Genomic DNA, 19,571 nt, shown 5'->3' on the forward strand with positions numbered 1-19,571 from the left:
AGGATTCGTTTTGATATGCTGATAGCAACACTGAATATTTTTGAAACATACATTATTTTCAATAACCAAAATCGTTTCATACCAGTTCATAAATAATGTCATTTATACCAATCAATATCTGTGATGTTCTGTTGATATTATTATAGAAATTTAATTTTAAAGAAGGATCATAGTGTTTAGTAGCGATGGTCTTATTCCCTATTTGTTTAACTTTATATTGTTCATTAGGTAGGATGGAATTTGTTATATTGTTTTGCATCTAACACCCATTCATTTATTTTGAACTACTGAAGAGTTCTCATAAGAGAGAAACAGATTGTTCCATGTCACATGTAGTATTTGTATACACATAAGAATGGCTTATAAATGTGTCTAAGTAAATAAAGTTACAGGACAATGATTTGATTTACTAATGTTGTTATATTTATCTCAACTGGTCAATGTCATTGATGATTCACATTTTGATTTATTGTTCCTTAAGTCTTGTATGAATATTTCAGTGTTTATATGCCTTATTTTGAGTAGCTATTTCCAATATACCTAGGCTTTTGCCTAGTTAAATTTAAGTTTAAAGTGTGAAACATAATTTCTGAAGACAAGACATTTTTTTATGAGGAGGTTTGGGTTTAGAATAAGTTTTTATCTTGTTGATTATATTTAGTTGGTTCAAAAAGCATTATTTTTTGTCATTCTTATAGTTCGGCTTCAAATATTAGAAGAAAATAAGAGGATAAGTTTAAACTCAGATTTTATTTTATTTTGATCGTTCAATAGAGACCTCATTAGGAATGGTTGATGGCACTTAATCTGTTAATGTTCTTATTGATATTCTTACTTTAGAGGTAACCTTGCTTGACTAAGGTCTTTTCTTTCTTTCCCTTATGAGACTGACCAAGTCCTTTAAAATAGTTTTTCTATCATTGCGGGGGCGATGAAGGAGTCATCCCAAGCCCATCCTTAGGGAACTTGCTTTATCCAAATAGCACTCCCCTCTTTATTTAGTAGACTAGCCCAGTCTTTTAGGCACCTTTAGATATTTGAACCCTTTATCATTGCTAGGGCAATGAAAGAGTCATCTAGAGCCCCATTAGAAGACATACTTTGTCTCATTAGGCTGTTCTCCTTTGGAGATAAGCCTTTGTCATCTAGAGTCTACCCTTATAGGAGAGTACTTCAAGTCTCATAAGTTGCACCCCTACTAAGTTAAAGAATAACTTAGTCTTTTAGACACCCTATCCTATTTCTCACTGCAAGGGCAATGATAAGGTTACTTGGAGCCCCTTATTGGAGACATGCTTTGTCTCATTAGAGTTAGTTGTTTTTCCCATTGGAGGCATGCTTTGCCTCATTAGCTTTAGTTATTTCCCCTCCTTTATGAGACAATACTTTGACTTATTTGCACCCCTTTATAGAGTGTTAGTCATACTTTGACTTATCTACACCTCTTTATAGATTGTTAGTCATACTTTGACTTATTTGCACCCCCCTCTTAGTATTTCATGTTTAGAAGTTTATTCTTATAGATTAGGAGTTTGCCTTTAGTTAGGGTTTAGCCCTATTGTTTTAGAGTTTACCTATTAGATAGGAGTCTGTCTATTAGCTTAGACACTCCCCGTTTTCTTTTAGAGACTATCTCAGTCTTATTAGAGCTTATCTACTTAGGATCAGTTTATTCATAGTTGGGACACTAGTTTACTTGTTTAGGATTTCCCTTTTAGCCCTTAGGGATTTTGCCTTAGTGTGTTGTTTTGTATGTTCGCTTTGGCTAAAAGGGTGAATCATTTTGAAAATCCAAAAATATTTAGCGTATTAGGAAAGTTAGTTTCCGAACTATGTTGGCTTGATCCTCTTCCACGAGGTACGTAGGCAGCTTGGGATCTTTATCCCAGGTCCAGCCAAACTTTGTAAATAAAAATTTGTAAATCTTTCAAAAATATTCAAACCTTTGAAGAAAAGTTTTCAAAAAGATCTTTCTCTAGAGTTAGGAGTATATCCTAGATGTTTAGAGTGTTTTAGAGTTTAGGAGTTTGTCATATAGTTAGGAGAGTTCTAGAGTTAGGAGCTCCTATGCGGTCAGTTTAACTATATAGCTTGGCGCATAGTTTGCTGATGGCTAGAATATGATGCACTTAGTGAGCCTATCTGTTTTCCTAGTATACAGCCTAGTCGCACATAAGATGTAGGAACCGGTCGCATTAGTTTAGGTTTAAAAATTTGCATTTAGTTAGGGCATATAGGGTGTCTAAAAGCAACAATTCACTTCAATTTAACTAATCTCATTCAAGAAGCTTTAAAAACCAGTCCGGTCTTTAGGGTCAAATCTAATTTAGTGGTCTAGGCACAAATAGGCATTGTAGCTTAGAATAGGCCACATAACTACGTAAACCTTGATTCCAAAAAGGGGCTTGGATACGTTGGCAGCTTGGATGGTTGGTCATCCAAGTTCAGGTGATACTGTTGCACAATTTTTTATTCTATTATTTTAGAGTTTTAGGAGTCTGTGGTCTGGTACTTGTCATTATTCATTGCATATGTACATACTAGTGTATTTTTCTTACTTTGCCTATTAGTGTTTATTTTTTATATATATCTCTTGTGCAGCTTTGCTTACTTCTTCACATGCTTAGCCATAACATTTACTTGTTTATCATATACTTGTTTAGCTGAGCTTCACATGTTTAGCTGTAGTTCTTTACTGCTCATTTACTTGCTTATCTCATTTATCTGCTTCGTTGTAGCTCTTTTACTGCTTTCATGCTTATTATAGCTTATCATATCTCATTATATCTGTCACTATCTGCTTAACTGTAGTTGTGCATGCGTATGTTTACTGTTTTCTTAGATGTGATGAGTTAGGATTAGATGGGATATATGGAGATAGATAGCAGGGTTATTTGGTATTGGATAAACTCTAGTCTTCTCTACCTCTTTTAGAGACGACGAATTCTAGTGTTCAATCCAATGTCAGTTGACACTGATAACAATTCTCTTTAGGCTTGGATGTTTTATTTTACCCATCCCTGGGTGATGCATGTTTAGGTAGACGTTTTCTCAGGGATGCTCGTTCCCATTTCACATGATTTTTGCCCAAAACTCTTCAAAGTTAATAAAAAATGGCATAAAAGACCGAGTGCGCTCGGGCGAGTAGGGTGCATAATACCTTCCCAACTCGTAATCAGGCATGGACCCAATTATTTCTAGTGATCCATTGCAAACAGAGTATATTTTTGGTTCCATGACCTATCCATAGATGGTGACTCTTTCATTGTTTTAGGTATGTCTTGGTTTCGAGGCTTTTGTCTTCGGATCAAGAGGTATCTCTTATATCACCACTCATATTGTGAGGGCACCGTTTCGAGAGTTCCTTGGTAGAGCTCTCCTTCATGTAGAGATCCAAAGGATGAGGGGATCTACATCTTCATCGTCCTCAGGATCGCGGGTCCACACCAACCTCCCACTTTTTGGGGTGACCGACATTGTAAAGTGGGTTATCAACCTAAAAACTGGGAGGTTGGCCAACCAATTACTTGGGTAGATAAAGCTACTGGAATTTGAAATTTGGCTTACCAACCTCCCACTTTTTGGAGTGACCGACATTGTAAAGTGGGTTATCAACCTAAAAAATGGGAGGTTGGCCAATTACCTGGGTAGATAAAGCATGGTTAGATTAAAAACACATCATAGGACCCAACGAAATGGGTCTAAAAAACAGATCATAGGACCATAAAAAGTTGTTTAATTAACCTGTAAGCATGTTTAGATTTACATAGTCAAAAAAATACATCATAACATAACTTGTTTAGAATTTACATTCCGTAATCCTGTTCAACTTGACATACAAATAGAAATACACATCCTGGTCAACTTGAAACACAAACACAAACACACATCATAACCTGTTTAATTTTATAAGTTCCCTAGCCATTCACAAACAAGTTCCCATGTTCAAGTTGAAACACAAACACACATGACAACCTGTTTAATTTTACAAGTTCCCCAACCATTCACAAACAAGTTCCTTTGTTCAAAGTTGAAACACAAATAGAAACACACATCACAACCTCTTTAATTTTACAAGTTCCCTAGCCAGTTTCCCTGTTCAAAGTTGAAACACAAACAGAAACACACATCACAACCTCTTTAATTTTACAAGTTTCCCAGTCATTCACAAACAAGTTCCCCTGTTCAAAGTTGAAACACAAACAGAAACACACATCACAACCTCTTTAATTTTACAAGTTTCCCAGCCATTCACAAACAAGTTCCCCTGTTCAAAGTTGAAACACAAACACAAACACACATCACAACCTCTTTAATTTTACAAGTTCCCCATCCATTCACAAACAAGTTCCTCTGCCATTTAAAACTTTCCCTGCGATTCACAAACAAGTTCCCTCATTCATAAACAACTTCCCCTGCCATTTAAAAAAATGCATACCAGTTCCCCTGCCATCGTTTGTACCAATCTCCATTAAAAAACACAGTTTTTACCATGATCATCAAAACATGTAACATCTATGAACATTAAAAGGTTTTCCTATAGAAGTTTGTAGTCCCCAAACTCTCCTCGCAAAAATCTTTGACAGAGTTGAAGCCGGAATTGAGGAATGTGTGTTGGCCCAAAGTTGAGTGGGTGACCATTATAGAGATGCTCGATCGCTTTTAGGACAAAAGCGCCAAAAATACAATAAATGGAGTTACTTTTAAACTAACAACGAATGAGATAAGAATAGTACAAAATTTCCAAAGTGCATAGTTTGTAGTCACCCATTGTTCCGCTGCGGGAAGCCATCCATCTGTGAATGTGGAAAGTCATCGATGTTTCAACCTCGGCCCTTGAAATATTCCTTGATGAATGCTACCTGAATATACGACAAGGAAGGATAATTGAGTGTTGTAAATATGTAAGTAACTTTAAATGTTATGGAAGATGTTAATTTACTTACAGTGGGAGATGCTCGTTCCTGAAATGAGTCCCCTTCCATTGAGTTGAACTCGACGATCTTCTTGTTCACCATATCAAGCACCAGAAGAACCCAGTGAAAGTCTTGACAGCATGAGATTAAGAGCATCCGAATATCTTCCAACAGGATATGGTTAAGTGTTCTATGCAATAGCTCATTCGCCAACTCATCGCACTCTAACTTCAGTTTCTCATCCATTGATTCACGCCATGAAGTCTTATATGCCTGTATAATGAAATAAATTTTGTGGGAAAACTAAATGATGGATAAGTTGTAACGTAACATGTATAGGTACAAAAAAAATATCTTACATGTAGCGACAAAGGAAGATATACAATCCGTCTAGTCAAGACATTGTTGGAGGCGTACAAATACTTGCCATATACATCCAACACCTACAACTCGAAAAAAACTTATTGTTATATGTTAATAACATCAACCATGGGTAATGAAGACAACGCTTTAATTTAAAAAATGACACTTACTTGGCCACTAAGGACCCCGTCAATGGTCATGAGAATACGACTGCAAAACTATACAAAGGTTAGAGGAAGCAAGTATCTAACTTTGAATAATGGTTAATTGAAAACACGTCTACTTGCCTTTGGTCCTGTTTTTTCAACTTTTCAATGAGATCAGTTCGCCTACCCTTCCCCCCATCCGCTCCCAACTCCCCATCCTTCTCCTTCACCTCATATTTCTTCTCCACTAGATCTTTCTTCCTCTGTGTTACTTTCTTCATAGCCCTCTCACTTTTTTTCTTTGTCAATGGGGGTGCTGCATAGGGGCTATTCCTTGCGTAGCTTAGTTTCCTATCCCTTCCATCATTTTTCACTCCCCTCTCAATGCTCCCTATTCCTATTCCTTCGCTTTTGCTTTCCCCCATCGCCATTTTTCCTTCCTCTTCCTCTCGTTTTTAAACTCAGGGCTATCGAGAATGGTAACAACATGTGACGTTTCCCTTACAACTGCTTCATTAACGACACCAACCTCTTCACCCTGACTCATCACATCTATGAAATCAGTTGTCAGTCCACCACTGATGATGTCTGTTGTCTCCATATCTTCCCCCTCTGTTCTTTTTTCCCCATCTTTTCTCAACTCTTCCTTTTCCATTTCATTTTGCTCATCCTCCTCTCTTCTCACCGCTTCCCACTCCTTCTGTAAAAATTCCCTCACAGCTACAATCTCCATGCTCTCTATGCTTAACTTCTCCTTCTCCTCCTCAATCTCCACCCTCACTTTTTTTAACCTCTCCTTCTCCTCTTCATTTTGTACCCTCTCTTTTTTCATATTCTCCCATGCCTCTCCTATCTTCTCCCACTCTCTTTTGATCCTCCCATCCTCACTGCCCTCCTCAACTACGGTGTCCCTTCCTTCAGCTGCAGGTGTGTCGGTCAGTGCTGGGATTGTAGGGGACTGCCCTCATGGTTCTACCTGGCCAATGACTCTTGCTTCCTTGAGTTCCTAATATACAAATAAGGGATGCAACACACAAAATTTGTAAACATTACCAAGTAAAATAAAACATACTATAAAAGAGCTATATTGCGATACCTGATAGGGAATGTACCGCAGTTCGTCCTCTCGTAGCGTCAATGTGACCACCACCTAATAATTCGAGAAAGTTGTTAGATCAGAGGATATTAGAGTTTACCTAATACGGTATCTAGTAGATAGGTTCGCACCTCAGATTTGTTTATCTTTCCATGCTCAATCACAGAGTACTTCCTCGATTCATTTCCTTTCCAGTTCCACTTCAGAAGACGTGGACGGGCATCAGGATTTTTTGGTATCCACAACTTCGTGTGCTCGAAAAGCCACACCTGCACAGAGAAGACAGCATGCGTTAATAGCTTATTAATAGTAAGGTTAATAACAAAGGCAAACTATTGCAGAGGCCATGATACATGCAATGTGAGAGAGCAACCACCAAGATATTTATCGCCTGCCATGCTTACGTTGTTTAAATACTCGACTAACCAATCATATACTACTTTGCTCAGTTGTAGTTGCACATCTTCTCTAAGTTATCGATATAGGGCCAGAAGAATTGGGCGGCCCGATGTGCACTCTGAGTGAATAACACAGTAGCGAATAGGTGTAGTAGTACATATTTCACACACTTGTCTATGGAGGGTTGGTCTTCTAGACCATCTAAAGACTTGATTTACCCTGCAAGTACAGATGCCATAACAGATCCTCTAGGAAATGGCCACCCAGGCATTAAACAAGTGGGTTTACTCTTGTCCGTCCACGCAATGCTCACCAAATTCATTTTTCCCCTCTAAGTGGAAGACTTAAAGCCAATGCAACATCGCTGGCCCTAAATGGAACTGCGATACCCCCTAGTGTGAATGTCTTCGTCGTCGGAACCCACTTATTGTGTAGTGCTATAATTAGAGACTTGTGCATGACAACCTCTTCTAGGGGATTCTCTTCTAGGCGGATGAAGTCATTGAAATGAGTCTTGCCTAAGCATCATAATGGCACTGCTGGAACTGTATACTCCGCATCTCCTTATTAAAGCACGATGGAGAACATCGTGCAGGGACATATGGAGCCTGTAAAACAAAATACATAATCAGAGCTTGCACTTTTATCAAGTTACTAATATTAAAACGGTAAAGATCAAATACACTTACATGTATCTTCTTCATTTTCCTCTTCTCGACCTTCTCACGTTTCACTTTGGTTTTCATCTTCTCACCTTTCACTTGGATTATCTCCTTCTTACCTCTCATTCTCATTTTTGCCTTCTCACCTTTCAGTTTGATTTCTTCCTTCTCACCTTTCACTTTCATTTTCCCCTTCTCACATTTGATTTTCAACTCCTCCTTCTTTAAACTCATTGTAGGCTTCCTATTAGACTTTCAAGTTCGACGCCACTTTGTCTATTAATAGAATTAAAGAATAAAAGAGCATTCTATTGACTACTAATCTAAAACGACAACAAAAAAGAGTACACTTACACACGTCTTCATTGCAGACTTTGCCTTCTCCCCAATCCAACTATGTATATTATCACTGTGACGAAAAGAACGGAACGTAATTAATTGTAAGCTCATGTTTCTTAAAATGGGGTCCATAACTGAAAAAAGTGATTCTCAAGTGCAGAAAAGAGATAAAAAATTACTATCTGAACAATGACCCACAAGGGGGATTGGCAACAATCTGGAAGTGACTTACTGACCCACAGAAACAAGGTTTTGAACTCTCTATAAAAAGAGTTATCAACAATCTGGAGAGGAGTTACCAACATTACAAAGGGGAGTGATCAAGTCTCTCATGGAGGGGTATCAAGTATCACCCAGCCTGTTATCACACTCTTCATAACACTATCACACTCTACATAACACTGAATGGGGATTCAAACACAACACTCTACATGGGGTTGTCATAGCTACCTAGAGGGGCTTACCATCACTGCAATCGTGGCTTATCAACTACCTAGAGGGTTCTCAACATCGGAAATGTGGGATTATCAATCTCAAAAGGGGGTTCTCAACACAGGAAATGTGTGGCTTATCAATTACCTAGAGGGGGTTCACAACATTGGAAATGGGGGATTATCAACTACCTAGATGGTGTGGACCCCGATCCGAGAGAGGCGGGGGGACGTGCCCCCCCAGAGAGTCTCAGGATCATCCACGTGAAGGAGAGCTCCACCTAGGAACTCTCAAAAGAGTGCCCCTCACAGCATGAGCGGCGATATAAAGTGAGATACCTCTCGATTCGGGGACAAGCCCGGATTCGAGACGCACCTTAAACAAAGAAAGAGTCGCCATCCAAGGAAGTAAGTCCTGGATCCCATGCTGTGCTCTGTCGCAACAGATAACTAGAGATACAAAAGGTCTGTGCCTGATGACGAATGGGGAAGGGGTTAGGCGCCCCCAATTCGCCCAAGTGCAAGCACCTGGTCTCTTATGCCATTTATTATTAACTTTGAAGAGTTTTGGGCAAAAATCATGCGAAATGGAAATGAATATCCCCGAGATAATGTCTAGCTAATCATGCATGTCTCGGAGATGAATAAGAAGCACACACAAAAAAGAAATGAAAGACATGCCACCTAAGAATAGCTAGGTTATGAGTGTCATGCCTAATTGGTATCTATGTTCTGGTGGACAAACACATGCATGCTACAGCTAAAGGTATAAGATCTGTACAGGAAAGTAAGAAAACACAGCAAAACATACAATATGACAAACCCTAGACTCTAATGCGATACTTGACTCGGACCAGGATGGCCATCCATCCTGGCTGCACTACGTATCCCGGCCTCGGAAAGAATCAGAGTCAACGTAGTTCGGCTACCTATGCTAAACTACAATGTCTAACCCTCTAGGACCGCTATCCTAGACTCGATCAACTAGACCTGACTAGTTTTTAAAGCTTCTTGCGCCATTACTTAAGTTCAAGTGAATGGTAATTTTTAGGACTTTCTATATGCCCTAACTAATGCAAGTGGACCCTACACCCTATGTATGACTAGGTTGTGCGTCCTAAGGGAAACCATGGGCTATCTAAGCGCGTTCTAGTATAGTCATCGGATCGACTAAGTGTCTAACCGACCACGACTCGAGGCCTCCTAACTCTGAGGACACTCACACGACAAGACTCAGCATATCAACACAAACAGGACAGACTCCTAACTCTAAGACACCCCAAACGCCTAGGACAGACTCCTAACTATATGGGAAGATCTTTTGAAAATTGTTGGTAAGGTTATTTTGAAGAATTTTTGTAGTTTTGGAAGGTTTGAAAGGTTTTGAAGCTTATAGAACTTTTTGAAGTTGTGAAAGTTGTGAAAGTTGTGAAAGTTATGACTGAACTCGAGATGCCAGCTGCAAGCCCGAGCTGCCTACATACCCTGCAGCTAGGGATCAAGTCATCCGTAGTTCGGACCAGATTTCCTAACCACACTCTTAATGACTCAAGATTTTTGATTTTTCAGATGTTTTTGATGTTTTTGACTCAACAGGACAGAATCCTATCATCATAAGGGTAGGACGGACTCCTGAAATCCCGCAAAGGTTAGACAACATCCTATGCTTTGCGGGGGAATTGGACAGAATCACGACTCTGCAAGGGTTGGACAACATCCTATACCTTGCAAGAGTGGATAAGAAATCACATGATTTGATAAGAGGATGGACAGAATCCTAACCCCTATGCTGATAGGATAGACTCCTGAAAGATTGACTCTCTAGGTAAGGACAGACTCCTATGCTAAAGGACTGACTCTGAAAGATGAAAGAACGGAATCCTATGCTGAAGACTGATTCATATATGAAAGGACAGACTCCTAAACTCTCTATGACAGACTCTAAAGAGGAAGAAGTCCCTTAACCTGCGGAAACTCTAAGGCAGGAAGGGAAGGGGGTTGGCTCAAGAAGCATTCTGTCATAGCCTCACCCAATGGGATGTGTTCCCATGATTAATGGAATCTCGAAGCTCAAAGGAGGTCCCAAAGAACGTGAGGAAAGAAGGACCTGAAGAAGGGAGCACTTCTAAACCTTATAAGCAGAAATGGCCCTGAAGAAGATGGAATCCCTGATCCCTCTAGAATGTCTCAGGACGAGAAAGGGGGCAAGAAGGACAAGGGAGGGCAACTAGCCTTATCCTAATACTCTAGAATCCCAAAACAAAACACCCCACAGATCATCATTTTCACTGATATCTCAGTGAAAACCATTAGATTAATGAAGCCAAAATCTGATTTGGGTGAAAGGATTGAATGAGAGCATTTGTAGATGAGATTCTCCATTTTGCATTATTCAAAGAAAACGGATTTCTAGCTCGCCACTCTGCAAGTAATATCACCGTCCTAGTGGATTAAGTAAAGGCCAATGACTTATATCCTGAATCATCATGCTAGAATGATCTCTCCTTACACTTTCATTTACAAACCCAGGTGAGGCAAAGTGGACCTTAAATTCATTCCCATGGGTAAGCCCCGGGTGAAATGGAGAGAGCCTAAAGTGTCATACGCGTATAGTATCAACATGGCAATATAATAAGGGTCATCTGATGCCATTCCAACACTTCCCATGAATATTGCCTGACTATCTACAACTACCTGGCAACTTAATGAAAGTTATAATACCAAGTAATCAACAGGAACGTACAACAACAGCTCTTAAGCGGGTAGACCAAAGTTTGAATAAAAAATCAATGACCAGGCTAAAAAACCACTCTAACAGAAGGATAAATCATGGCGAAATAACGTGCAAACATGATGATTATCACTAGAAGGGCAAGTCCAGTACTTGAGTAGTAATTAATCAGTGAACCTCTGAACCCCTAAATGATACACTATGAATTATGATATAAAATGCTCAAGAAAACAGATTCTATCCCTCATAAAGTCATGCAAGATCATCGGCACATTACTTACTACAGTTCGAAGTGATATTACATGCAAATTTCTTAAGTACATACATTTTTTTACAACTAAGATATAGTAAAGAAACATCTTTTGCAAACGCCTCGTCCATTAATTCTTTACACCCATTTCTCACACAGTGGATATGTACTTGAGTGACCACCTAAGAATCAAACTAATCTTAGGACAATTGGCTTTAATTCAAGGAATGACTAGTGCCACTTTCCAACAGAGACTACATGTCAACAATTCATAAACTAAAGGGAATTCCCTATAACCAAAACAGGGTAGTCACATCTTGTCCTTCTAGTTGGTCAAGAGATAAATTTTCAGGTAAAACTGAATCCCAACATAAATTCTGAAAATATTTTCTATGAAAGCTCGAAATACATAATCCAAGGAGAAAACCTCAAAAGATCAAATGGAAACTTTTGCTGCCTAAAAAAAAAACCAAGATTATGCCCAAAAGAAATTTTAATGCCAGCTTTCAGCTTCTAAAGAGATACTCTCTTTCTAATTAGAGAGCAGAACAAACATTCTGAATTGGGACAAGGGAACATACATCATTGAATAAACATCCAAGGGGATCTGCCACAAATATTATGAGTAAAAGATAACAGAATTTATTGAATTTCAAGGAAAAGAACAGAGCATTTATTACCTTCTTCTTCGCTTCTCCTCTCCGCACTCTGGATTTGTCTCGGCCTCGAATTGTTGACGATGGTAGCGTGAATCCGATAAAGGTTGTCGGAGATGATGGGCTGCAGGGACAGAGATGGGAATTGAGGTAGAGTGGGTCGGATTTAGGGATGAGGAAGAAAATGGGGGAGGGTTTGGATTTGAGAAGGGAGGTGGCCGGTGAAGGTGGCTGCAAATGGGTTTGAGGTGGGTTTCACGAAAAAATGAAGATCCGTTGAGGGAGATTAGAAGAATAATGTGGGATGGGGTTTCAAGGGTTTGAAAATGGGTTAGATCTAGGATTTAGGGGATGGTGGCTGAAGTAATGCCGCCGGATTCCAGCAAAAATCCGTCGGAGAAGATGGAGATGGGTTTAATGGGGTATGGTGGCTTGATGGTGGCTCGGCCGAATTCCGGAGGCTTGCCGGAGGAGGAGGTGGGTGAAAGAGAGGGCTGAGATGGGTTTGGTGGTGGTGAAGAGATTTGCAGAGGATGAACAGAAAATGGGTTTGGGTCTGCTATGGTAGAAGAAGAAGAGGAAAATGGTGGAGGTTAGCCGGATTTGCAGAGGTTAGGTGATAATAATCGTGGCTGCAACTTGGGATCAAGAGAGTGGAAAAATGGCCGGCCGGCCGGCCGACGGGAATGAGGTTGGAGGATGAAGATGGTGGCGATGGGTGGTCGAGATGGAAGATGAAAATGGTGTGGATGGCTAATGGAGATGGGTTTGGCCTTGCCGGATTCCAGCTGGCGGTGTTGGTGAGGGAAGGAGAAGATGAACAACTGGGGTTTTGAGGGTGGGTGGAATGAGGTGGAGGATTTGGGTTTAATAATGGAGGTGAAGAGATGGCGGTGGAAGGGGTGCGGCCAACAATGGTGGTGGGGTTCGAAGGTGATGGGGGTTGCCAGAGAAAATGGATGGCCGGTGGCTCTTTCTCCTCCCTCTCTCTGTTTTCTCTCAAACGAAAATGAGACCCTCTTTTTCTCTAGAAAGCCTAGTTCGATGCATATATAAAGAAAAATTAAATTTTTTCCCCCCCATCTTCCATGGACAGCCACCACATAGTGTATTTGTAAAAAAAAATTAACCTAGGGGGGGGGGGGCAAGTAGAAAAACAGGGTGAAGATTCTCCTTTCTCTAAATGATCCTCACCCTTTGATTTGATCCAAGGGTTGCCAAGGGATGCTTACACCTTAAGTAATACCAGATTTCCAAAATCACCCCTCTAAAGATGGCAAATCATCATCTTACCCAACAAAAATATCTTGCCTTTTATGAAAAAAGGAGGGCGATATCTACACAACCAAGCTTTGATAATTCATACCTTAACCCAGTTTTGATTATTGCACAAACTTCGCCTGTTTTTCTTTACATTTTTCGCCCGATTGCCATGAAATTTTGCAGGGGTATCCTTGAGAACACTAACAATCTCTTGGAGAATTTGTACCCACAAATGTGCACAACAAGATGCCTAAAACCTGAGCCTTCTTCTTATTTTGGGCTCAGTCCCTCAGGAATTTTTGAGATTAATTTCGGAATATTTTGGGACTCGGAATTTGGGAATTTTATTGGATTTTTGAAGTTCTTATTTGAGTTTGGGGATTTTAGGGTTCGGTCAAAATGGGATGTCTACAGATGGGCTTATCAACACTGGAAATGTTGGAAGTGGGAGATTATCAATCTCAAAAGGAGGTTCCCAACACTGGAAATGTGGGATTATCAATCTAAAAAAGGGTCTCAACACTGGAAATGAGAGATTATGAACTACCTAGAGGGGGTTCTCAACACTGAAAAAGGGAGATTATAGACCTCAAGAGGGGGTTGTCAATAGTGAAAAGGGGGTTCTATACAATGGAAGTGGGGGATTATCAATCTCAAAAGGGGGTTCTCAACACTAGAAGTGGGAGATTATCAAAAGGGGGTTCTCCACAGTGAAAATGAAACAGTAGATATCAACGGTTTCCCATCAAAGCCAACTTAATAGGGGAAAAAAATAAAAAATGAAACCCTAGATGTGTAAAGGCTTCACAATAGTGAAAATGAAACAATAAACCACAAAGGTAATTTAATAAAAGGAAAATAAAAGTAAAAAAAAAAAAACGAAACTTAACACCCTACCATACCTGAGACAATGGGAAACACGTCGAAAAAAATGACGCGCTCACCGGAATACTGTTGACAACGGAGAAGAGAGGTTTGTATTAGCACAGGAAACCACCCCACGCCAGAGAAAATGGGTTGATCTTCACGCCGGTCACCATCTCACGCCAGAGAAGATGAGTTGCATGTGGTTAAAACTGAAAAATGAGAGAGTAAAAGTGAAAAACAAAAGCTTCTCAACAGTTAAAAATGAAGAAAAGTTAAAACGATGGGATTTTTTTGCCCTAAGGGGTATTTAGGTAAAAGCCCATGTACGGAAAAGGTGTTTTTACCTCCGTTCACAAGCTTTCAAAAGGGTGTCACCCATCCACAATTTTGTCATTTTTGTGTCACCAATTGACAATTTTTCCTTCCCTTTAATTCTGCGCCATGAAATTTCCGCCCACTAATCCTGTTCATTTTTTGGAGCCAAACGCAGGAATCAAGACTCAAGAGGACTCAAAATAGGATGCAGATTCAATCTGAGGTATTATTAGAAGGGAATGATAGGGTGTTGTCAACAAACAATACTTGTCACAAATAGCATGGACCCACTACGTGGCACATTTTTTGAACCCACTATTGAGGGTGTATGAAATCGGGTCCACGAATATTGCTGCCCATAACAATTTTACAATATTGTCGTTGACCCCACTCCCCCATCAAATGATTCTTGACCTTTGATCTAGCATTATGAAAAAATGTCCTTTAAGGTGTCTTCAAGCCACTGATTTTTTCACCTTCAATCTTTCCTATGGTATCTCCCGTTGACATCAGACCTGGACCCACTTGGTCGCCATGCTGACCCATCAGATCAACGGTCAGGATCACTAGTAAAATGTGCCATGTGTGCATTAGGCCATATCGTTTTCATTCCATCAAGGTGCGATCATCTTGATGATACATTGATCTCATAATCTTGTGATTCATGGCAGAAGGCATTTCGCAGAGCAGCTGTTGCATGAGAGAGCAGCCACCTCAGATGAATAAAATGAATATGACAAAAAGTGAGCCTATGTGGCTGCTCTCACATGCAACAGCCGGTCTGTGAAATTCCTTCTGCGATGGACCCTAGCAAATCCCCATAATCTTATATGCATATAATTTTGAAATTAAGTATGAATGCTTACAGTTTTAGTCTTCTAGAAATTATATAATTGGTATAAACAGACCTTAGGACAATCTTATTTCCATACAAGAAACAATTTTGGTAGCATTCAAAGAGGCCCCAAGGTTATTTATAAATAGAAAATTTGGCTGGTCGTTGACACCAAGGTTATTTATAAATAAATATTTCTTATAGATATATACCTTACATAACAAACAAATATAAGGCCCTATTTGGATTGCATGGACTTTTGGAAATGTTTGGAATGGAAAAATATTTCCAAAGATTCATACTTTTTTTTACACAAGAAAAAATATAACTTAGGGATTGCGCCTGTACCTCAAGTGGTTAAGGCTTTGTATCTCAACGACTCAACCATAAAGTCGTAGGTTCTCCTGGCTTACATACCAAAGAAAAAAGAAAACATGAACCAACCCTATCCAATTCTTATTTCGAGGGGTCGAGGGGCCTCCAATTTATGATCATATTCCTCTAAATTAATCATGATCAGGTCATTTTCTTCTATGGAAAGGAAAAAAAATCCAAGAAAATGTTCTGGTAGAGTTGTTTTTCTTGCAATCCAAACGGGGCCTAAAGGAATCTATATCCTTTCCATAGCCACTCTTCATATGCGGTTTGAAACCTTGACATATCCATTAGCTAATGTGGAGCACTCTTTCCACTTTTGGGAGCAGTAGTGGTTATAATGGAGGGAACTGGAGGATGTTGGAGCTCCCATGAAAGATCACTCATTTGAAATCCGTATTTATACTATAGATAAAGTAGAATTGGATGAGACTACTCACTCATCTCAATAAGGACTTGATAAGGTGAAGATGGAAGAGGCACCTCTCCAACAAAATGAGAAAGGATGACAAGAGAATTGAGAGGAAGATTCCTTTGGAGTGAGTGTAGCAGCACCCTAGGGTTCTTGATGGGAAAAAAGAAGAAGCAGGGCACTTGCACATTAGATTAAATTGACCCAATCACATAGATGAAAGCAACTTCAAGAGAGCATTGAGAGTTAGACCACGATCTACAAATGTTATGGTGAAAATGAGAAGACTCCAAGCATACGATTTGGATTGATTTAACTTAGTCAAACTTGCTTCAAACGCGAACAAGGCTCAAAATGAGCCAACTCCCCGTTAACCTTCGCTAAAAGTTCTCCCTTGCCCATACTGAAGTGTAATAAGTGATGTGGCTACAAGTTGGCGTAGCTAAGTTTTTTCCCATGTAAGTTAGTTAACCGGAGGTTCAGTCCCTCTATATATCGGAGGATTAGGATCATCCTAGGGGGCACAGCCTATTTAAGTTGTGAGCCAATTAAATGGACAATTTGGATCATCCTATGGACTGGGCCGTATGGTACATTCTGAATAATACTAGACTAAATGGTCTATATAAAATCTAATGGACATAATTAACCCTAATACCAAGTTCAACTGTTAAAAAACATCACACTCGCCACTTTGAAAATACCTTTTTATGAGCTAGAAAATTAGGAGAATAACTCAGAGAAAAATAATATGATTATGATTAATTTAGGGAAATGATACCCCCCCCCCCCCCCCCCCCCCCGGGCGCCCCCCCTTTCACGTTTTTTGTTAAGTTTTATAGGCAGAGAAAAACGTTAATTTGGACGTGAGGGGGCTGGTTGTGTGTGGGATTGGGGGTATCATTTCCCTTAATTAAGACGGATATCATCATTATTCAGCATTGCAAACCAGCAATACAAGAAATCAATTATAATAATGAAATTAAATTTAGGAAAATCATACCAGCACAATCATGTTTTAATAGTTGCACGGTTCAACTTGTCTTTTTTTTTTCAATGGGCTTCATAGAGCTTTTTGGGAACTGTAATAACCATTTTACAGATCTTTAAGTACTAAAAGACAAGTTGCTTTAGTGGAAATATCAAAACATGGTAGTGCTGATATCATTTCCCTAAATTTAAAGGAAGATATGCCCTCTAGTAAAAAAAACAAGATTAAAAAGAAGAAAAACCTTAGCCTCTCCTCTAATTTTGTCCTCATCCTCTCTCCTTCAAACAAAACTAACTGGTGGTGGGTAAAAAATCACATTAACATGTGGCCTAACCATTTGTTGGCCACCAAAACCTTTCGGGAGTGAACTAGGTTCCACGACATGGGAAAACGACGCCAACCTAGATTCAACATGCCCAACCCACAATCATAAGTGAGAGAGAGAGAGAGAGAGGGAGTGTGTGGGAAAGTCCGCTAATGGTTTCATAGGCAGTAATATCCATCGCCGTATGGGACACGTTGAGTTCGTGCTTATAATCAAAACATATATGATTGTGCCTGTATCATTGTTCTCTCTCTCTACATACAGTTAAGAACAATCACTGTTGTTTCATTGTTGATAATTTATACTCTCTTATTTGTGATGTTTAATAATAAATCTAGTGATATAAGATATAAGGAAGTACCCTCTTAGAAAATGTTTATTCAAAGTACATACAAGTGAATAATAATATTGTTTAATTTATATGATGTATGCAAGTGCATATTATATATATGTAGTTATATATGAAACATTCTTCAATCTCTTTAGTTGAATTTGTTATGGTGTTTGCAAGTGACATGGAATCTGACATGATAGTTGTAGCAACATCAATGGCAGAGGCATATATGCCATCAACACTAGACTCCTGCCCGGCTTATATTGGCAGTAGGAGGTTGTTGGTTTTTTCTTACCAAACCAACATGTATAAAACCTAGTACACTAAAAACATAGGCATATAAAGGACAAAGAGTTGGACAAAGAAAGTGTCACGTGACTAGGAATAATGGGAAGAGTGGTTATGTGCAACATTTATTTGGTAATTAATATACTCTAATACCCTATATATATATATATATATATATGAGAAAACGGTTTCTACACACATGTGTAGATAAGTTATCTGCACACTAGCTTAAAATACAATGGAGGGCATATTGTTTGGGTGATCCAAACCATTCATTTGATTGGCCCTCACATAGATAGGGTGTCCATAAAAAATCAGCTCCATAGGATCATCCCAACCCTACGATTTGTGGAGGTAAAATGGACGCATATAAACCTTCACAATTCGGTCCATTTTTCGCCTCCACAGTTCGAAGGGTTAGGATGATCCTATGGAGTTGATTTTTTGTGGACACCCTATCTATGTGAGGGCCAATCAAATGAATGATTTGGATCACCCAAACAATGTGGGCCTCCACTGTATTTTAAGCTAGTGCGTAGATAACTTATCTACGCATGTGTGTAGAAACTGTTTTCTCATATATATATATATATATATATATATATATATATATATATATATATATATATATATATATATATAGAGAGAGAGAGAGAGAGAGAGAGAGAGAGAGAGAGAGAGAGAGAGATAAAACGCTGCACAAGAACATGATTCATGCAAAAGCTATATCCTTTGATGAGATTAAAATTATAGACAATAAGAATCAAGATCTTAAATTTGTGAGTTTACTACCCAAAAAATCATTGTTAAAATATGATCTTATTGATCTGTGTTGGCTCCACATAACACAAATATGTGATCAAGATCACTAATTTGGTGGATCGTACATCATGAGGTGACATTCATTATTCTTGTCCTATGCGTGATCGACACTCCATCTCTAAGATCAAAGACAACGACAAGCATCAAACTCTTTTTGGTTGGTTCCAGAAGATGCTTTGTTGATTAAGCTTATACCATGCATGAATATATAGAAATGATATCGGGACTCCCTTATCTAGATTAAAGCATTCTTCTCTTTATTTTAGACTTTATATTTGATTCCCACAAAATGGGTATCAACAACCAAAGAGAAAAGTGCTTGATAAAGTGAGGAGTTCCATTATAAAAAAGGACTGAAGATATGAAGACGAAAGCTCAGGTTGTTATCAAATAATATTAATGGCTATAAAGATTAAATAAATTAAATTAGAATAAAAAACGAATATAAGTATGAAATAGAAAAGAAAGAACAAAATCTAAGAGGCGAAATACCAACTTATCTTTGAGGGTTGCATCACTCAAATTCTTTGCCAACTATATGAGGGGACCGGAGAAGGGATTCCCCTCTCATTCTCTACATCCTCATAATATGATTCTTTTTTTCCTCCTTTAGCTATTTGCTTATTTGTCAAGCTATCTTTTTCATATTTTAAAGAAAGCGCACTCAAGAGTCAAGACACCTTCCTCCACCAAAAGCACACCTCGATTCTCTTCTTGCATGGTTGCACTATTTTCAGTTTCACTAGAAAGTCACA

At 39.0% G+C, this 19,571-nt stretch overlaps 1 protein-coding gene and 1 long non-coding RNA gene across 3 annotated transcripts; both read right to left on the bottom strand.

The window, feature by feature from the left end:
• Positions 1-4,163: 4,163 nt before the first annotated feature.
• LOC143889361 (uncharacterized) lies at positions 4,164-5,520 on the bottom strand. The gene is made up of 4 exons (XM_077393535.1): positions 5,450-5,520; positions 5,276-5,359; positions 4,947-5,189; positions 4,164-4,862 (listed from the first exon to the last, which is right to left on the bottom strand). Exons 1-4 carry the CDS (start codon positions 5,477-5,479, stop codon positions 4,824-4,826), a joined length of 396 nt encoding a protein of 131 aa, XP_077249650.1. The 5' UTR covers positions 5,480-5,520; the 3' UTR covers positions 4,164-4,823.
• A 52-nt stretch (positions 5,521-5,572) lies between these two features.
• Positions 5,573-12,259, bottom strand: LOC143891438 (uncharacterized). Of its 2 annotated transcripts, none has more exons than XR_013255335.1 (4): positions 12,014-12,259; positions 6,653-6,790; positions 6,522-6,575; positions 5,573-6,431 (listed from the first exon to the last, which is right to left on the bottom strand). It is a non-coding gene; the product is annotated as an uncharacterized LOC143891438 (long non-coding RNA). The 2 variants fall into 2 exon arrangements; XR_013255334.1 differs by lacking the exon at positions 12,014-12,259 and adding an exon at positions 7,937-7,987.
• Positions 12,260-19,571: the final 7,312 nt, after the last annotated feature.

This window comes from Tasmannia lanceolata, unplaced genomic scaffold (assembly GCF_043159265.1).
Source record: "Tasmannia lanceolata isolate RefF3 unplaced genomic scaffold, GAP_Taslan_0.1 ptg000013l, whole genome shotgun sequence".
Taxonomy (NCBI): Eukaryota; Viridiplantae; Streptophyta; class Magnoliopsida; order Canellales; family Winteraceae; genus Tasmannia; species Tasmannia lanceolata.

Coding starts and splice junctions, on each gene's coding strand:
- LOC143889361 (XM_077393535.1), bottom strand. CDS start 5,479: ATGACCATTGACGGGGTCCTTAGTGGCCAA. Junction 5,360..5,449: donor ACGGGGTCCTTAGTGGCCAA/GTAAGTGTCATT, acceptor TTCGAGTTGTAG/GTGTTGGATGTATATGGCAA. Junction 5,190..5,275: donor ATCTTCCTTTGTCGCTACAT/GTAAGATATTTT, acceptor TTCATTATACAG/GCATATAAGACTTCATGGCG.